Source organism: Dipteris shenzhenensis, chromosome 26 (genome assembly GCF_047967505.1).
Source record: "Dipteris shenzhenensis isolate YYH24624 ecotype China chromosome 26, Dip_SZ_1.0, whole genome shotgun sequence".
Taxonomy (NCBI): domain Eukaryota; kingdom Viridiplantae; phylum Streptophyta; class Polypodiopsida; order Gleicheniales; family Dipteridaceae; genus Dipteris; species Dipteris shenzhenensis.
The window spans coordinates 30,794,710-30,816,239 of NC_141621.1; the positions used below are offsets into that span (position 1 = coordinate 30,794,710).

The 21,530-nt window shown below is 43.0% G+C and overlaps 1 protein-coding gene across 1 annotated transcript in view; it reads left to right on the forward strand.

Moving 5' to 3' along the window:
- Positions 1 to 5,259: 5,259 nt before the first annotated feature.
- Positions 5,260 to 21,530, forward strand: part of LOC147884949 (uncharacterized) — a 44,941-nt gene continuing 28,670 nt past the window's right edge. The window contains exon 1 of the mRNA XM_087397240.1: positions 5,260 to 5,595. Within this exon, the coding sequence (XP_087253366.1) occupies positions 5,260 to 5,595 (336 nt within the window). The remainder of the gene's footprint in view (positions 5,596 to 21,530) is intronic.

Below are 21,530 nucleotides of genomic sequence, written 5' to 3' on the forward strand. Positions count from 1 at the left end.
AATTTTTACTACTCTCATAGTGATCATGCATGCTTAAGCTCGGTGGTGGGTGAGCGGTGGCTGGTAATTTTAACTGCCAACCCAATGGAATTGTAGCCACGACAGATGTGGCTGTAATCACTCATTACCATCATGCACTCTGGTACTCTACTAAGCATGCGAGCTCGATGATTGGTAATTTTTGTTGCACTCGTAGTGATCATGCATGCTTAAGCCTGGTGGTAGCAGTGGTTGGTAATTTTAACTGCCAACCCGGTGGAAGCCATGACAGACATGGCTGATGACAGCCACCACCACTGGGCAAAGGAAAGGAGTCTTTGAGATGTAATCTGTGTGTAATCTATTGAATTGTTAATCTTCTCCAGAGTTTACTTGGGCAATGTTTTCTCAGCTATGTGACTAAATAGTATCCTTTGATCCACGCCAGCGCGGTGATAATAGTGAGACAAAAGATTTTGATTTGACAAGTAATGTGAGACGAAAGGTTTCGATTAGACAACTAATGTGAGATGAAAGATTTCGATTAGACAACTAACATGAGACTGAAGAATGAGAAGGTCAGCTCAATGAACTCAAAGATTTTGATTACCAAACTAACATGAGACTGAAGATTGAGAAGGTCAGGCTCAATGAACTCTCTCCCTATTTAAGTGCAGTGTAGACACAACTAAGAGTCCATTATGAAATCTAGCCCCAAATCTCGGTACACCAATCCAAACTCTGTACACCGATTCACCTATTGCTGATCCACCTACAACTAATATATGGCATACCCAAATAACTTTGGAATGCTTTTGTTCTATCTGAAAACGATGTTGGATGGCATCCTCATAGAGAAACAAGCCCGGAGAAGGAGGAAAATAGTTGGAAGGAGGACATGCTTCGGTGGTGGGTGTATTACTTGGAGTCGACAAAGACGATAAATATTAATTTCCCTGGCTATTGTTTTTCTTGCTCCTTTAAGGTACTTGTCAAGCTCATGATGTAGGTTTCTTTTGGCAGGACATGATAGAGGTGCAAAGATGTATAGAGCGCAAAGACCAGGATGAAGAGGACCCCCAGTGAAAGGAGGAGTTACTATGGGCAGATAAGTCGGCAGAGTCAAGCAAGCAGTGTGTAATTTGAGTGTGTGAAGAGGTCTGCCAATGTGCATCAGGCTGGCCTAAAGAGCTGGGAGATGCTTGCTATAGAGAGGCTAATGAGATAGTTGGGAGTCTGGAATTTCCTTGAGCCGCAAAATGTCGTATTTTGAAAAAATAAAAATCTTGCAGACATTTCTTGGACTTGTGGACTTTCTCATGGTACTCGTAATACGTGATTTTGTATCGACCTACTTCCATGTTAGTACTTAAATGTGTGCAACAAATTTTAGGATAGCACAACAGTAGTGTAGGGATAGCACGTTAGTAATGGAGGATAAGTTATCACCAATGTGGTGGTTGGTTGCACTAGGATATTAACAACCACTAGCCTAGTGGTTTTCTTCTATTATTACAAGATGAATGGATTTGTAGGATGTTCGGATTCATTATGGGAAACCAACGTAGAGGTGGTTGGGATATACTAAAAACAAGCATGGGATGAAATCTGATGGTTAACGAAACAATAAACAGTCTAAAGGGCATTGTTTTAGTATAGCGCTGTGCAACAAATTTTAGGATAGCATGGCAGTAGTGTAGGGATAGCACGGTAGTAGTGCAAGATAAGTTATTGCCAGCGCAGTGGGTGGTTGCACTAGGATATTAACAGCCACCAACGCGGTGGTTTGCTTCTATTATTACAAGATGAATGGATTTGTAGGATGTGTGGATTCATTATGGGAAACCAGCACGGGGGTTGTTGGGATATACTAAAAACAAGCATGGGATTTACAAAAAAAAACTGCAATGCTTGCATGTGCCGTGAATGCATTCAATCCTATGCCACTCATGGTCTCCCTGGCTCCCACAGAGACCTTAGGCTATAAAACCTGCCCTCCCTTGCAACACATGAGGAGGATCCAGGTGGCCTACATAATGTGCATTCATCGGGGAGGCATGGGCATCAATCCCCATGGAGCAATGCTCCAACACAACCAGATCTCAAGTCATTCATAGCTTGCCGAGCTAGGTCAAAGTCTATGTGTGTTTTGCAACAACAACATTCCTCTCTTTGAGTTTCCTGACGTACCGAGGCTTACAATGCTCAAAGCTCCTCTGCCCAATTAAAATGTCTGGATTCTTATTCATAAAATTGAGATACAACTCCGTCTGTTGACCCAACATGCGGGAACAATAGAACAGTGAGCCCCCTTTTTACTACTACTAAAAGAAGACAAAACATAGTCTAATTAAAGTATATAATGAAGCAAAACAATTTTCAACCACCGCACTGGTTTAGGATAGTCACAATTTCAATCATCGGACTAGTTTAGGACACGTTTAGGACAGTCACAATTTCAACCACCGAGATGGTTTAGCCTGACGGTCTCAACTTCACATATTAGACAATAACAAGTATATTGCTTTTCATTTCTGAATTTCACCATTAGAAAATAATAATATATTTCTTTTCATTTCTGAATTTCACAATTTAACTGTGGTATATGACCTGAATAGCAAGAAATTAAATTTAACGAATTTAAGTACTAAGAAACACAATAATTTCAACCACCGCGTTGGTCAATAACTAATGTCTGCTCAACCACGCTAGTTCAGGACAATCACATAATTGGTGATTGAGCTGAAGCAGCCACAGTTGCATGATGTTTCAACCATCGGGCTGGTTTAGTAAAATAACAATATATTGCGAAATATATTGATGTTAATTTTTGCTCAACCATGCCACCGGGCTGGACAACAACTAATGTCTGTTCAACCACGCTCGTTCAGGACAATCACATAACTGGCGATTGAGCTGAACCAGCCTACGGTTGCATGATGTTCCAACCACCGGGCTGGTTTAGGACAATCACATTTAGTCCAAGCGTTTAAGAAATAAGACAAGTAAACTATCCCAAAGCTCAATCACAAACAACCAGTGGGCTGGTTTTAGGCACCACTGACCTGCTTTGTATCTAGCATGTGTATGATGTGCTCCACACCTTGTGTCCCGTCCGCTTCTTACAGACGTCCTTTCTATTTAGAGAAACTCTCGTATTTTTGTGCTAAAACATCATCACTATAGTAAGGACTTTTGCACTTAGGCTGTCTCTCCTTTTCTTGCATTTAGTTGAAGCCCTAGTTGAAGCCCATAGACTTCTCGGATCGGGATGATCGTGCATTGCTTCTGCTCTATGTTCAATCACTGGAGCCACGTTGGTCCTTCTAATTGACAACATCTTCGACATTGTGCACCAAGCTATTTCTCCTTTGTTTCAGGGGACAGCAACATAGCTAATGTTGCCCTCTTTGTAGCTACTAGATCTAAGCTGTGCACCCCTTTCACTTTTTGTAGGCCATTTCTTAGGTTAGAGAGCATCGCCTCTTGGACGTGCATATCCCGAGGTGTTGGTAGGGTTGTTACTCTATGAATATTAGGGTGCAGGCTAAAGCTTGTGAAGACTCGAGATTGGTAATCACCTGAATGACCCAATGTTGCTGCCTCAAATGCTCCCACCAATCGTGACACCACAACTCGTGTTCTCTCCATGAGGCAAGTTTTCATGAGCAAGTTTCACTGTTATAGCAAGTCCGATTCAGACGGGCACCGTGAAGGGGTAGGATGTCCCTAGCAGGGCAGTGCGAATCCGGTCGTACTCACTGAACCCATGTCAGACGTGTATGAAACCTCGGAAGCAAGAAGTGGGGGGGTGTCTATGAAGGAGGAAGATTCCATTAACTAGCGGAGCAGTGCGAATGAAAGGGCCGGATGGGGATATACGCACTGAACCGATGTGAGGCGTGTTTGAAACCCGGGAAGCAAGACAAGTGGGGGGGGTCTTGAAGGAGGAAGATTTGAGGAAAGAGGGGGGACTTTCCGTGTCCGGTGAAGGGTGAGGGGGTTTTCAGTTGGAAGGTAAAATATGTAGCATAAACATAAAAACAAACAAATAAGCAAGCCTTCCTATCATATCACTGCGCCAACAATCATCGTTTTTGCAGCACCATTCTCATCTCCCTCTCTTGCAGAGAATTCTCTTTGCTTTCTCATCATAACTTCAGCATTTCCTTTCAAGGTACGCGTTTCCACACAGACTTGCCATAAATGGCCCCTCCTGGTTTTTGGGTGCCCCCATGTCGATTCGTGCCCTTCTTTATGATCGCTGCTAGCTTCCATAGTTGCCTTTACTTCGGAGCACATGCCCACCATACGACTATTGCCCGTTCTGACAACCACGTCTTATCTTTCAATTCTTTCATTTGTGCATGTATTGTCGCTTTGCCCCTCCAACGTGCCTGGAATGAGACAGAAACTAACACTCTGCGGTTGATGTATCGGAAGATAAACATTAGTTGGAACTACGGCGACGAGCCCACATTTGTTGTGCATTGGGTGCTGCATGGTATTTTACTCTTGGCTTTTCGACCAACGGTGCGGTCAAAACGTTTGCGTCTAGACGTTAGACCATAGCATTGAAGTTTTGTCTAAGTCTAATAACCTACAGTATGTAAAGACTTCGTTTTTACGTGCGAATACCAGACAACATCAGTCTCGTTCACTTTAGATAACTATTTGGCGGGTTAGACCATGCTATAAAAACGAAAATTTCTTAAACCCTTTGTGCGCATGCCTTTTTTGTCTCGCCTTATATCTTTGGTCCTATCCTAGGGAGTTCATTGTGTCTATCCTTGGTTGCACGAAATGGAATGCTTATTCAGATGGTTACGTGACATGTGAAACCTTAATGTAAAAAGTCACTCTGTACGTTGTAAACCAGCATTTAGAGCATGAAAACATGCAAGTCATTATGTAAATGCAAACCCAGATTAGTCCTTGATCAGGGATCAAAATATTTGTAGTCTTTCATCCAAATATGGAACATGCTTACTTGCAGGCAGAATCTGTCGATGTCAGAGCTGCTTATGAGCATGCCACATGGTAGGATTCGCTAATTGGATCCTCTGAGCAGGGTTCATTATGGCAGATATACCTACAGATCAGGTTGTGGACACTCTCAGTAGCTCCGACAATGAAGACAAGAAATATGATAACGACGACCATGACATTGATAGCAAGGATGTAAATAGCGATGGAGGATCCAGGGACGTATGTTTAGCTGATGTAGCTGATTCCAGGGGTAACCCGGCAACCATTGATGATACTTATGAATCAAAGAAAATGATTCTGGATGAAAGTTTAGGTGAGGCTTTCAGGGGAAAAGAAATTCATTTTAGCAGAGGGAGTACACCAGAATCAGACATATCAACTCAGTGTATGAGGATTCCGTTCAACAATGCAAGGGCTGCGAAATCTGGTTTGAAAACAACAAGCAATGTGGATAGAGGTTCAGGTGGTACAGCAGATGGTCACTCAGAAGCACCTTCCAGTAGCTGGGCATTTTCTGCCAGGGCTTCTATTGCTCCTTCCAAGTTTGACCATATGGCTACTTTGAAGATGACTTACTCTGCTTATAAAGAGAACAATGAAGAAAAGGAAGGGGTGCCTTTATCTCTGGTAGATTCTCTAACTATCTCTGTTTATTCAATGATACCAAATGTATTGACGTGTGAAAATAACTTGGGAAAGCAGTAAGATTGCCCTTTTGTCCTTCATTGGTTTCACAGAAAGAAAATGGGAGCAAAGAGATTAAGAATATAGCTTTGGACAACCAATATTTTTGCATCATGAGCCTTTTTTCTCTTTTCTGGACATACACAGATTTACTATCGGCAAAGTTTGGGTTGCTTCTATTAACAATAAAACCAAGTGTATTGACGAGTTTCATAATTTCTTTCCAATGATGTCACCTACCTAGAATTCATGTTCTGATGAGATTCACGAGCGAAATAGGGTGCTTAGAACTCAAACTTAGAACCATGCACTTATCTGAAAAGGAGGTCCCTATTTTAACACATCTAGGATGCAAGTGCCGTAAGTTTCTGAAATTGAGGATGGACGTCTTCCTTGCCTGAGAATGCAACTCAGCAAGACAGTTTAGTAACCCAAAACCTACCTGGGATTTACTTTTCTCAGGCAACGCCCCTACAATCATTAACTCCTTACTCTGTATCTACCCCAAAGTTACTATACCAGTTGCATCCCTAAGAAGCAGGCAAAGTGTCAAGTGGGGTACAATTTTTCTATGTTTTAACTGGAGGTGTGAGTGCCTTAGTCTACGCAGCCCCATTTCTTTAACTCATGCAAGAATCATGAGAGGCAGTATAGGTTTTTATGTCTAAGTGGGCAGGCTTATACTATAACAGGAGCTTGCTTCACCGAATCCATGCTGATATATATATATATATATAGAGAGAGAGAGAGAGAGAGAGGGTATGATATGATGTGTTAAATTCCACTTGAGACCTTTCAGGATCTATGGGACTGGTAACCACTATTGACAAATAGTCTTTCACATCCAAAAAATGAAAAGAAATCTTTACAAAGCTTGCTATGTTGTGAGTATTTCCCTAGCTAATTGATGTGCCAGCCTGAGGACTTTGTTGCAGTGTCCCAAAACTTTCTTTAGGTAGCCCCCAGCAGTTTGGCTGGTTGTTTCAAGAGGGTTTTTAGGTTGTCATTGCTGCTGCTATTTTCCCCCCCGATGTGTGCATAGGCTCAACACTGTAGGAGCACATGCTACTCATTTTCTATCTCCCCTGTGGGGCAGATTTGCAGATTCTTGCATCCCTTGGGATCCTGGGTCTTGCCCACCTGCCCCTTTCCACTTCTAGGTCATGGGAGCTGGCTCTGATTTTGCAGATTAAATGCCTTTTGAATAGTCATATATCCTCCTCCAGTTTTTTCCCCCTTATATGTCCATAGGGTTAATTTCCTGTTTCTAGAGCTGCATTTTTGCTCCCGTGTCTTGCCATAGTCTCTGTAGCATTTTTATGTGAGCAAATTTCTGATTTTCCCCATATCTTTTGGGATATCAGCAGGCTGTATGATCCGTAACTCCATCCATTTCCCCCCTACCTGTGCCATCCATTGGTCTCTGTAGCCTCCATTGCGTTGCATGGGATCCTACTTGCATCCATCTTCTCGAGCTTGTTGAGGTAGACCATGTATTGGGCATAATGCTTCCCCTTCGAGAGGTATATATCAGTCTCAGCCAACTGGATGGGATAGGGTGTTTGTACCTTGGTCCCTAGTTTTCCTGAACGCATTCATTTAATATTTCTTTCTTCTCAACAAGCTCTAGAGAGTCTGGGTGCACAAGTTGGGCATCCATAGAGATCATTGTTGCACAAGCATGGTGTAGGAACTTTCTTATTAGTTCCATATGAATGCCTTCCTGCACTTATTTTGGAAGGTGTATAGAGCTATAGCAAGGTCCACCTGGCTTAGATTTCCCCTTCACAGCAAGGAGTGATGAGGTGTGGTCTCCGCATACTTTTGACTGGATTTTTAGAGATTAGATGTTGTTCTTTATGGGACACTGGTTAGGGGCAACGGGGCATGCCATGTGGATTATGTATGGGGATAAGGCAAAGGGTGAGAGCTGACCTTTTTTTCGGACATGCCTAGTATGGGTAGTTGTCGATTGCTGACTGAGTGGACAATGCCCTCCCTAGGCCTCTCCGAATGGTGGTTTTTGACCTCCTCAAGCGGTGGGGTCTCACCTTAGGGAAGCGTACACAGATCTGTTAACTTGGGCCCACAAGTTTGGCATGACATCTATGATACCTCTTTCCAGGCAACGGATGGACTGGGACTACCTGCCAAGGCAGGCCGCTCAGAGCATTCGATGACATAGGCTTCTAGCTCTAGGAAGATTCTATTCTCTAGCCCATGAGTTGGACAATAGTGAGCTGGAATGTGCATGGATTTCATGACTGTGTACGTCAGCACCCACAGAGGTTGATTGTGAGCAGAGAGTTGTAGCCATCCTTGGTTGTGTGGTCGGTAGATGTAGAAAAGGGGTAGGGGTCAGATTGGAGAAAGGGGGATTAAGGAGAGGAAGGGGGAGAGAGAAAGGGAGAGAAGGAAGGAGAAGGGGTAGGAGAGAGAGGGAAAGAGGTGGGAAGAGGAAAGAGAGAGAGGGGGGGATTGGGAGAGAGAGAGAGAGAGAATAGGCTGGAAGGAGGAGGAAGGAGGGAGTAGATAGAATTAAATGCCACATCAAAAGGTACAAATTGAGGGTTGGATGGGGACTTACATAGTCCCTCCCCCATTCCCACCTAAAGGACCACTAACATAGCCCTTTCTCCCCCTTCATTACAACCATCCCTTCATTACAGCCATCCCTTCCCATAGAATTTTGCCCTCAAAATTACATGTACTGGCTGCTACGCAGGTCCTAGGACATCCAAGTGATGCTGATCAGCCTGGTAAAAGATAGGGGTATGACCTGTGGGTAATTGGCTGTCCACTTTATTCTGTTGGCAAGGCAAGTCTTAGGGACACCCGCATGTCCAGCCATGGGAGAGGAGTGCATTTCTTGCAAAACCAGCTGTCTATATTGTGAGTCTGGCAATAAATAAATCCTATCCTTGCAGCACGACAGCCCATTATGCAAATTGAATTCTGGGTGACCCTGGCTAGAAGGCTTCTGCATATCTGAAAATATGGGAGCTGCCTTAGAATTCTGCATATACTCTTCCTGAATGCCATGAATCCACTCCTGATATATGCTACAGATAGCAGTCAAATTGCAAGCCCACATTCTAGATAAGGCATCTGCAACCACATTATCCTTTCCTTTTCTGTACTCAATGTCAAAATCATAGGACTGAACTGCAGCCAACCACCTCTTCTACTTATATGACAAATTTGGCTAGAGTGAGGAAGATTCTGAGTGTCCTATGATCTGTTTTCACCTTAATTTTGCTCCCCTACAGATAGTGGTGCCGTTTCTTGAAAGCATGCAAGATACCCAACATCTCTTGATCATAAACACGGTGCTTTCAAAGGCTGCTACCCCATGTTTCTGCCTCAAAACAACCCCCAATCCTTTGCCACTGGCATCTGCCTCCACACTAAAAGGACGTGAAAAATTAGGACACACCAAACACACCAAGACATGTGCATGAGTGCGAGCAAATTTCAGATCTTTGAAACTGCATTGTGCGTCCTTTGACCACTTTAAAGCATCCTTCTTCAAGAGGTCAGTAAGAGGAGCTGCCCTCTTGGCAAATTTGCAAATAAAGTGCGTGTAGAAGGAAGCAAGAGCTAAAAATCCTCTCTACTAGGTGGAGTTTTGTGGCTGTGGCTAATCTTTAATGCATTTCACCTTTGCGGGATCTACCCAAATGTCATGTCTATTGACAATATGCCCCAGGTACTCAACCTCCTTTGCCATAAAAGTGCATTTGCTGGCCTTTGCATACAGCTAGTGCATCCTCAGAATTTCCCAGCACCTGCTTCACATGCTTAATGTGCTCTTGCCTATCCTTGCTAAAATGAGGATATTATCAACGAAAATGTGGAAGGAGTGGTTGCAATATCTTGCTTCATGAGCGTCTGGAAGGTGGCCAGTGCATTAGTCAACCCATAAGCAATCACCTTGAATTCATACAAGCCCCGTTTTGTGCGGAAGTCCGTCTTGTGCTCATCTCCTTCTTTCACCCTGATTCGATGGTAGCCAGACCTCAAATCTATCTTCGTGAAAACTGAGCACGCTTGAGTTCATCCAACGGGTCATCAATCCTGGGAATAGGAAACCTGTTCTTGATAGTGGCCTTGTTATGATCCCTGTAATCAATGCACATGCGGTACTTTCCATATTTCTTCTTTCCCAAAAGCACTTGGGAGGCAAAAGGAGAAGTGCTATAAGAGATGAAGTTCTTCTCAAGCAATTCCCGCACCTGTACTGCCACGTCGTCCTCTCAACTTTAGAAAGATGTTATGGGGCTTTGTTTATGGGCTTACTATTAGGCTCCAGAACAATGGCATGATCCACATCCCTCTTGGGAGGTGGGATGACATATCAGCAAATTCAGAGAGCAATTTCTACATATCGAAGTCATCCACATGGGGAATGCTTCCCTTCTGAGCTGCTACAAACACATTCGGGGCATAGATGGCATTTTCGTTCTTGAGCTCTCTGGCCAACTGTCTTGCTGAAATGACGTGCATTTTCGGGGCTGTCATGCCCTGTAATACCACTTCCAAGATTTGATGGACAAGAGGTGTGAAAAATCAAAATTCGCGAGAATACCAAAATTTCAACCGTCGGTTTTTTCCCTCCGACGATACACGTCAACAGAATCAGATATCCCAAACAAGTGCAATCTGGTCTAAAATGCTTCAAAACACAAATAGGCCAAAGGGCACGCTATCGGGTTTGATGCTGTGTATTATTAAATGCAATGACCTTTGGCATGCTTATGAGCCATATAGTAAGCGAGTGCATGGAACAAGAAACAATTCAAAATTGTAAATAGTGTTGGATTTATTAAAATATCTTTGCACATGCACAAATTGCACTATCAATACCAATACCAATAACTATCAATGTTTTAAGACCACCATGCACTATTTGCTTACCCCTGAGTTAAAAGTCGAGTGTCAAGGCATTCAAATTCATGCTGAATTTTCCCATAGATTTCATCCAGCTGTAGCCCAGTCCAGTACAAAAAGATCTCCTACGAAATCATAGTCATCAGAGAGCCTAATCCTTGTGCCTTGGCAACAGAGTCTACTAATTATATGCTGTCCATTAGCCACTTCCACTCCCAGACCGTAGCAATCAGTCCCACCTTCTGCAAGGTCTTGGTGGTCTATCTCTATAGCAATCAGCCCCACCTTCTGTAAGGTTTTGGTGTTGATAAAGCTGTGAGTGCTCCCGCTATCCACAAGCATGTGAACAGTCCGGCCCTTGATCTCACCCTTTAATCTGATAGTGTCAGCACTCCCGGCATCCATCGATGCATCAGGTGACATAGCATATAGTTCTGGCTGAGCATCCCAATAAATCTCCTCCTCAGCCACAGTAGCATTCCCATCTGCATCATCCCGTGCATGGAATGGCATGGCAACATGATGCTCCACAAAAGAGGCTCTAGGCATCAATCCCACCTTTCTGCAAGGTCTTGGTGGTCTATCTTTGTAGCAATCACCACCTTCTGCAAGGTCTTGGTGTTGATAAAGCTGTAAGTGCTCTTGCTATCCACAAGCATGTGAACTGTCCAGCCCTTGATCTCACCCTTCAATCTGATTGTCTCAGCACTCCTGGCACCCATCAATGCATCAGGGCACATAGCATATAGTGCTGGCTGAGCATCCCAATAAATCTCCTCCTCAGCCACAGGACCATTCCCATCTGTGTCATCCTGTGCATGGAATGGCATGGCAACATGATGCTCCACAAAAGAGGCTCTAGGCATCAGTCCCACCTTCTGCAAGGTCTGGGTGGTCTATCTCTGTAGCAATCAGCCCCACATTTCTGCAAGGTCTTGGTGTTGCTAAAGCTGTGAGTGCTCCCGCTATCCACAAGCATGTGAACAGTCCGGCCCTTGATGAGTTTTTAGAGGATGAGTTTGGGATTGTTCCTGGATTCATCTAGGTATATGTGAACAGTCTGGCCCTTGATCTTTGGTGGGACATAGGGCATTACTGTTAAAGTTGCCATTGAACTCTCTATCATCCTAGCCCAATCAGTCCCGAGTCACCACTCACAAAGCTGAGAGAGTCTCGACTCCCCACTTGCTGAAGGCCAGGTAGCTCAAGGTGGACATACGGTCGTTAGGCTTTAGTTTCGTCAACAGTTGGAGGGCTGGCTGTATGGCTGGAACTTGTACGGAAATGTGCACGTTACGGCTGGTTGGAGGGTGGAGGAACGCGCCTCGAAATGCAAACGAATGCCCATACGGACGGCGTCACTTGCTTGTCATTCAATTTTTTGGCCAAAAAACGTTGATAAAAGAAAAGGGGGAAAACCGGACAGCCCCTAAGCAATCTAGAATAGCTCGATGACCTTACCCACTCCTCCCAAACCAAAGGAAATGCTCCCTCACTAACAAGACTTCAGATATTTTATCCAATAGTGAAACATTTAACAGGAAAAAAAAGTGATAGGTTTCCAGATAAAAGACACTTGATTTATTCAAGAGAGGTTCTCTTCATTACAAGATTGAAACACTCCAAAGAACACTTCATGTACTTAAGGACATAACTCAAGGAATAAATATATCACACCATTTCCGAAGTACACCTTGGAATGAATGAACTGAGCCGGGAATCAAGTAGATTAGAACACCAAGTGAGGCTCTCAAGACTAGAGCCCTTACACCACTTCAGAGCAAAGTATCCGGGCACCACTACCACAAGACTCCCTCACAACAAATAATCACAAGACAACACAGATCTTGCTGTTAATTCAGGAAAACAATCCCCAAAACAGAGAGCACTCAATCCACCAATGAATCCCACTCCTACGATCAAAATTCCCAAGTCGTCAGTTCAGAAAAAAACAGTGAATCCTTTGCAGATTTGAAGGTACTCCAGCCTGTCAACACCAAATGAGAACTCCAGCCAGAGATAGGCTGAATCAAACTATTTGATTCTGAAAACTCAGCAGCTTCACACCAACAAACGGTCCTCCTCCTGACTGCCAGGAGTCACAGAACAGCAGCAAGTCGATACACGATTCCAAGGCCCAAACGTATTTTTCAACGCAACATCAACTAGAAGCGATCAGCCTAGAAGAATCGAAACGCTTTCTCTGAGTAGCATCAATCACAACTGACTCTCGTACAACTTGCTCGATCAACAGAAAGAAATGGGAATCAGCTCCTTTAGATTCTCGTTCCTTCTTTCCTAACGAACTCTGCACGCCCTCTTTGCAGCAGCAAATTGATGCAGACCAACAAGGTACTTCATTCGTCAAAAACCCACGTACATATCAAGAGATGAATACCTTCGGGACCAAAATGATGAGCGATGGCTTCGCTTTCTTGCTGGTGTCCAGAGAATGTAGAAAAAAAGCCACCTCCTTTGGTAAGAGATGTCGATCAAGCCCACAATTCCTCCTTGCAATCTTCCACAATCAGTAACACCATTGCATGGCTTCCAACAACCACATCAGGTGTCGATTCTTCCCCCAGGTGGAGCACTGAAATCAGCACGTCGATCATCCTTCTCCACATCGCACAGGTTTCTGGAATTCTTTTACCCACATATCATTTTCGATTTCTTCCTTGCCTAGAGTAACCTTGGCATACATTCTCATTTTTCTCCAAAGGTTTTTTACCACTCTCCTTTGCTTACATAGAATCACCCCATGGCAAATTTAATTGCACATTTGGCCCCCTAGGCACACTTTCTACACACACTTTTCACATGCAATTTTTGCCCTGTATGCAAACCCACATGAACCAGCTAAAAGCCCCTTGACTTGGCAACAAAAAACCCCATAATCCCATCCCATCATGAACATGGTGACCCGGAAAAAACCCCACAATTACACACAATTTTGGACATGTGACCCCCAACACGTGACCCTTGGATACCCTTGCTTCGATGTGATTGGTGTACCACTTGAAGATTCATCATCTCCCATTGGGGCCCTTGTAGAGTTTTATTCAACTTTAAAAAAATATTTACATCACATCATATATATTTTTTTGAAAAATGTTATTGGAACAAAAAAGCTCCATCATTTGCTAGCTAAGTGTACCTATGTGCCTACCCCTTATTATGTACAGTGCACAAGAGCTTACTACATTTTTTGACCTATCATATTTGCCCACACCCAAGACTGCAGACATTCATGCCTTGCAGCTAGGAGTCGAACATGTGCTTCAACTCAAATGAAACATTTTCATCCGTAAGCCTTTCTGCTTTATCTGCTACTAAACATTGGTCCACACAAGCTTACTTGCATGATCCTGACAACATATTTCTTCAATCTTAAACCATTAACCCGATTCTTATGCGTCTTGCCATCCAAGTCTTCAAGCTGATACGAGCCATTGGAGTACCTCTTCAACACACGGTACGGTCCTTCCCACTTGGTCACAAACCTTGTCTTGAATGTAAAGTCCAGCTTACTATCATAACGCAGAACTAAATCCCCTTCCTTGATCTTTTTATCCTTGCATTTCAGATTTACCTTTTGCTGCTTTTGCTCCTGAGCCATGGCATGGTGTTCTACAGCTTTTTGCCTATCCAACTGAGCTTCCTGCATGTCAAGCAATTGATTCTGATAAGCTGTACTTGGCTTTTCTTCCATCTTCATTAGCATCTGGAGAGCTGGAATCTCTACCTCTAGTGGCAATAGTGCTTCCTTCCCATAAATTAAATAAAAAGGTGAAAATTGAGTTCCCTCTTTTACTGCAATCTTGTATGCCCACAAAGCTGAAGGTAAAGCCTGATCCCAACTCTTCTCATTAGTCCTCATCATCTTAGCCATGATATTTGAAACTTCCCCATTAAAATGCTAATTCATAGCATTACATTGGGGGTAATAAGGAGTAGCATATCTGTGCTTGATTTTCAGTTTTTCACAAAGCAAATCCATTAATTCACTCCTAAAGCCTGGTCCTCTGTCAGACACCAATTCTAAGGGCATGCCATAATGACAACAGATATCCTCATACACAAACTTGCAAACTGATTTTGTATTTACTGCTTGTACCACTTTTGCTTCAGCCCATCGAGACAAATAATCAACAGCTGTGAATAGGTAACAGTTCCCTCTCGCTGTCATTGGTAGTGGACCAACAGCGTCGATTCCCCACTTCTCAAAAATAGTAAAAGCAATCACTACATTTCTTAGTTTTGGATGCAAGATCCTCTTTCCCATTTGTTGACACTGAAAACAAGACATACACCAATGTCTTATATCTCTTTGTAAGGAAGGCCAAACATAGCCTCCTGTCAAAATCTTCCTTAACATGATCTTAAATGCAAAATGGCCACCACAGATGCCTTCATGATTTGCTTCCAGTATATGCTGGATGTCATCATGCCAAGGTACTCTTCTGAGTATCAAGTCAGCTCCTTTCATGTATAAAACATCACCAATCAAACAATAAGGCTGACTTGTCTTCACGAACCTATATCTCTTTTGTTTGGGAACTTCTTCAGAAACTTTTCTAGACAACAAAAACTTTTCCACCAAAGCTAAGAATTCTCTACCCCTATAAAGAGGTTCCTGTACTCTCACTGCTTGTATATGTGGCTCAGCCAACTCTTGGGCAGCATTATGAGCCTCCAAGTTTAGACAACAAAAACTTTTCCACCAAAGCTAAGAATTCTCCAAGTTTAGACAACAAAAACTTTTCTAGACAACAAAAACTTTTCCACCAAAGCTAAGAATTCTCTACCCCTATAAAGAGGTTCCTGTACTCTCACTGCTTGTATATGTGGCTCAGCCAACTCTTGGGCAGCATTATGAGCCTCCAAGTTTAGACTCCTCTCTACATGATGCAAGCTCCAGGCCTCAAGCTGTTTTAACTGCTTCCTAATGACATTCAGCCAACTCCTTAAATGCAAATGCTTTGTCTTCCAGACTCCGAAGATTTTCTTGACAACTATTAATGCATCACCCTTGATCATTAATCTCTTGATTCCAAACTGATGCATACCTTCAAGCTTTCATATAATGCTGCATATTCAGCTTCATTATTACTGCATGCTTTAAGCTGAATACCCAATTTATGAATCTGCCTCCCATCTGGATCTCATGCACAACAACACCTCTTGAGGCTTTATTCAAGCTCTTCTTAAAAGACCCATCAAAAAACAGGGTATATGCATTATCTAATGGCTGCTCTTCCTCCTTTGCAGTATGCTCCTCAACTTCCTTCACCAGAATCGGACTTTCTTTGTAAGTAAGCAATTCAGCCAGCGTAGCCCTGGTAGAGTCTTCAACAAGAAAAGTAAATGAAAACTCCTAAAGTTCAGTAATCCACTTAATCATGCTTCTTGAGAGGTAGGTGCTGTTCAACAAATGAGGAAGTAAAGAGGAATTAGTGAGAACCACAAAAGTTTGAGACAACAGATAGGAACGAAACCTTCTACAAGCATAAACCAAGCTGGCCAGAATCAATGGAGTTGCTGTGAATCCTCTTTCAACCTCACTTTTTACCCTACTTGCATAATAAACTGGCCTCATATACCTTGAGCCCTCTCCTTGCTGTAAAAGTATACCCCCAATAGCATCGGGACCCACCGAAGGATTCACATAAAAAGTTTTTTGGAAGTCTGGTACCTTCAAACTTGAAATATGACCAAGCATCTCCTTCACTGCTTCAAATACTTCTTCACTTTCACTTGTCCATTTCAGTGGCTCATGCTTCTTCACCACCTGTCGAAGAGGATATAACACCTGAGATAACATATGAATAAAACGAGACAAGTATTTCACCTTTTGCAAAAATGTGTGTAACTGTTTAGTGTTTGTGGGAGCATCAAGCATAATCAACGCCTTGATTTTACTTGGGTTGTGGATCAGAAATTTTTGCCCTACTAACCATATCAAATCTCATTCTCTTTCCTGAAAGAGCATGAACAGTAATCACCCCATTTTTCCAATCTTGAATTGCCCCCACCTTGCGTAACCAAGGTCTCCAAAGAATCAGAGGATAAGCCCCTAAACCAGCTGGCATCACATGGAAATCCATCTTGCAATGCACCTTAAAAGCTTCCACATCCAATTCAGCCACAATCCCCAAAGTCTTGACTTTTGCATGGTTAGCCATCCGAATCTGAAACCTTGAAGGAGAAGAGATCTATAATCCTAATTTGCCTGAGTCATCACACATATTTGGGCTCCCCCATCAATATATGCCTCACCAAGTTCTTTCCCTTTATGCTAGGCCTCCATTGAGGGCAAAATATCTGAAAGCTCAGACATGAACATCAACTTCACTGTCTTCTTTCGGGCAGCCCTATTGTCAAGATTCACTGCTCGCCTCCATTCCTTCTTCAATTTGGGACACAAGCTGATCATTTGCCCAAAAGTAATATCAGGCTTTCTCCTAGAGAGATCTCCCACAAGATCATATTCTCCTTGTTCTCTTCCAATAGGATAATCAAACACCTTGTATTTTCTTCTGGGATTCTTAGCTCTTCTGCTCTTCTTCCTTTGATAAGTGACCATCTCTTTAGCATGCTCTTCCTGCCTTGCACTCGGACTGGCTTCTTCTTCACGGACTCTTTTCCCTGCAAGCATAACATCTGCATGATCCTCCTCTATTCTAAGTAAACTCACAAGCTTTCCTTTGCCCTTTTCTTCAGCAGTGAATTTACCATTACCACTTGATTGACCTGCTTCCTTCACCTCCACACTATGATCATCACTCCTGTTATTCAGCCCTAGTGGCAGTGGATAAATATCTCCCCCCTCTCGAGGTGTGTTATCACATTGTGAACTATAATGACCCATAACTCCACTCTTAAAACATTGCACATTGGGAGCATAAACCCCTCGTCCTCTTCCTGCTTGCCACGGAGCTGAACCACCAGGTAAAGGCAATCTACCTATACCTCTCCCTGCTGGAGCCCTACCTCTTCCCCTACCACTCATCAGATTTAGAGAAAGATTCTTCATAAGTTCTGACATTTCATGAATCTCTTCCTTCATGGATTCTTCCTTTTTGGGTTCTGACTTAAATGGCTCATCCGGCAAAGGAAATGTAGCAGTAGGATTAGCCTGTGCCATAGGAAGATCAATACTAAGCTGTATCAATCTCTTTTGTTTCCTTTCCTTTTCCCTAGCTACTCGCAGAGCATCCTCAAAAGTGGGCAATTTCTTACATTCCACCTTAATTCGAATTTCAGACTTCAGTCTAGTTATGAACCTGTCCTTCTTTATCACCCGAGGAGGCACCTCTGGCAACAAAGCAGTCTGCCATCTATTCCACAAGATACTAAACCTTATTCATCCATCACCACTGACTGGTACGAGTTCTGTTGCAAAGCACATAGCTCTCTCCACAACCCATCAGCATCACGCACACATGCGAACCGTGCCAAAAAGGCAGCCCTCACCTCAGCATAACTCGGATTTCTATGAACCCTTGGCTCATCTTGGCAACCAGCTTGGAACTCTAACTCTATTCCTCAGTAGTGCTCTGACTTGCAGCTAACTCAGATCTCTGTTTCTTCAGGGCAATCTTCTTGAGAACTTTCTTAATTATTGCTTGGAGACGAATCACTCGAAGCTTGTGATCAATGCAATTCTGCCTTCTATGCCCACACCCACTACATAACTCACAATGTATCACCCGCATGCGAGGCATTGTCTTCATAGCTCATCAATTACACCCAAGATTCAGAAGAGAATCTTCAACCAACCCACAAAAAACAGATTAAATCTCACCCAACCCTTCCAGGCTGTCTTGTTTCGAGTGCACACTATCTCAATCCAAGACCCAGAGTGTTTTTGTGTGTCCCTTAGCAGGATCGCCAAAAAAGATGATAAAAGAAAAGGGGAAAAACTAGACAGCCCCTAAGCAATCTAGAATAGCTCGATGACCTTACCCACTCCTCCCAAACCAAAGGAAATGCTCCCTCACTAACAAGACTTCAGATATTTTATCCAAGAGTAAAACATTTAACGGGAAAAAAAAGTGACAGGTTTCCAGATAAAAGACACTTGATTTATTCAAGAGAGGTTCTCTTCATTACAAGATTGAAACACTCCAAAGAACACTTCATGTACTTTAGGACATAACTCAAAGAATAAGTATATCACACCATTTCCGAAGTACACCTTGGAATGAATGAACTGAGCCAGGAATCAAGTAGATCAGAACACCAAGTGAGGCTCTCAAGACTAGAGCCCTTACACCACTTCAGAGCAAGGTATCCGGGCACCACTACCACAAGACTCCCTCACAACAAATAATCACAAGACAACACAGATCTTGCTGTTAATTCAGGAAAACAATCCCCAGAACAGAGAGCACTCAATCCACCAATGAATCCCACTCCTACAATCAAAATTCCCAAGTCGTCAGTTCAGAAAAAAACAGTGAATCCTTTGCAGATTTGAAGGTACTCTAGCCTTTCAACACCAAATGAGAACTCTAGCCAGAGATAGGCTGAATCAAACTATTTGATTTCGGAAACTCAGCAGCTTCACACCAACAAACGATCCTTCTCCTGACTGCCAAGAGTCACAGAATAGCAAGTAGATACCCGATCCTAAGGCCCAAACGACTTTTTCAACGCAACATCAACTAGAAGCGATCAGCCCAGAAGAATCGAAACGCTTTCTCTGAGTAACATCAATCACAACTGACTCTCGTACAAATGGGAATCAGCTCCTTTAGATTCTCGTTCCTTTTTTCCTAACGAACTCTTCACGCCCTCTTGGCAGCAGCAAATTGATGCAGACCAGCAAGCTACTTCATTTGTCAAGAACCCATGTACATATCAAGAGATGAATACCTTCAGGACCGAAATGATGAGCGATGGCTTCGCTTTCTTGCTGGTGTCTAGAGAATGAAGAAAAAAAGCCACCTCCTTTGGTAAGAGATGTCGATCAAGCCCACAATTTCTCCTTGCAATCTTCCACAATCAGTAACATCACTGCATGGCTTCTAGCAACTACATCAGGTGTCGATTCTTCCCCCAGGTGGAGCATTGAAATCAGCACGTTGATCATCCTTCTCCACATGGCACAGGTTTCCGGAATTATTTTACCCACGTATCATTTTCGATTTGAGCTTTGGGATAGTTTACTTGTTTTATTTCTTGATACAATGCAGGTCAGTGGTTGCCTAAACCAGCCCGGTTGTTTGTGATTTCGGGATAGTTTACTAGGCTGGCTTGGACTTAATGTAATTGTCCTAAGCTAGCCCGGTGGTTGGAATATCAGGCAACCATGGCTGGTTCAACTCAAACACCAGAACTAGGCTAGCTTGGACTTAATGTAATTGTCCTAAACCAGCCCGGTGGTTGGAGCATCATGCAATGGTGGTTGGGTCAGCTCAAACAGCAGTTATGTGATTGTCCTAAACCAGTTGAACAAAAAGTAGCAGCAATATATTCTCCCTCCCTCCCTCCCTCTGTGTGTGTGTGTGTGCATGCGTGCGCAATTTCTTCCTTGCCTGGAGTAACCTTGGCATACATTCTCATTTTTCTCCAAAGGTTTTTGCTTACGTAGAATCACCCCATGGCAAATTTAATTGCACATTTGGCCCCCTAGGCACACTTTTCACATGCAATTTTGCCATGTATGCAAACCCACATAACCAGCTAAAAGCCCCTTGACTTGGCAACAAAAAAACCCATAATCCCATCCCATCATGAACACGGTGACCCGGAAAAAACCCCACAATTACACATAATTTTGGACATGTGACCCCCAACACGTGACCCTTGGATACCCTTGCTCTAATGTGATTGGTGTACCACTTGGAGATTCATCATCTCCCATTGGGGCCCTTGCAGAGTTTTATTCAACTTTTCAAAAAAAAAAGTCCTTGGAACAAAAAAGCCCCATCATCTGCTAGCTAAGTGTACCTATGTGCCTACCCCTTATTATGTACAGTGCACAAGAGCTTACTACATTTTTTGACCTATCAACGTGTACGGAATCGTATTCTGTACGCGTATGGAATCCATGTATGAATCCGTACGGTACAGTCAACTGTACGCATATGGTTCCAACCATGCTTCTTAAGATATCAAAGGTTTTCTATAGACTTTTTGCAAATTTTCAGCTGTTTAGGTGTTCTTGCTAGTGTTTCGGAGGGTTTTCTACATATTGTATGGATTTTTTGCAAAAGTTATGGCATTGAGATCTACCCAACTGCTCTCTAGATCTGTTACACTTTTGAATTGTTTCTGGAGGTGTTTTCACAATTTGTAGGCTATTTTTGATCTGCTTTTAGGGTTTCAAGCTTGCTGCAAAAACAGATTCCAAGGTTTGCGCATTTATCTAAAGTAGTCCATACAGTTGATCATTTTAGGTGTAGCATTTGGAAGCAGATTTTCTGCTGTTTTTGATAGCTGTTCTGCGTTTTGGAACTGTATAGGTCAATTGTGACATATTGCAGCCTCATTTCTGGAGTAGGTTGCACTCTTGTTGAGGGCCTGCAAGATATGGAACAATTTCTACAGTTTGCTGCAAATTCTTGATGCCTTTGGAGTTGTTTTTGTCCAAGGAACATGCTGCTATTAGTGAATAAAATAAAATTTAAACGTGAATTTAATTAGAGGACTAAGGGGGTTAAGGGGAGCCTAAGGGAATAGTTAAGGAGGGGTGGTTAAGGGGTCAAGTGGTGGTTAAGGAGGGGGTGGTTAAAGAAAGGTCTAAGGGGTGGTTAAAGAGGGAGTGGTTAAATAGGGGTCTAGAGAGTGGTTAAAGGAAAGTGTTTAATGAGGGGTGCTTAAGGGTTGTTCTGAAGGAATGAGTGTTACTTGGTGACATCATATTGCAACATTGTGACAACAAAGAGAGTGGGCACATGTGATTCTGGATCGGTACTGCTCAGTGCTCAAACAGTCCACTTTTTCAGTTCAAAACATAGGATGCATTTTTCAAGCCGAGT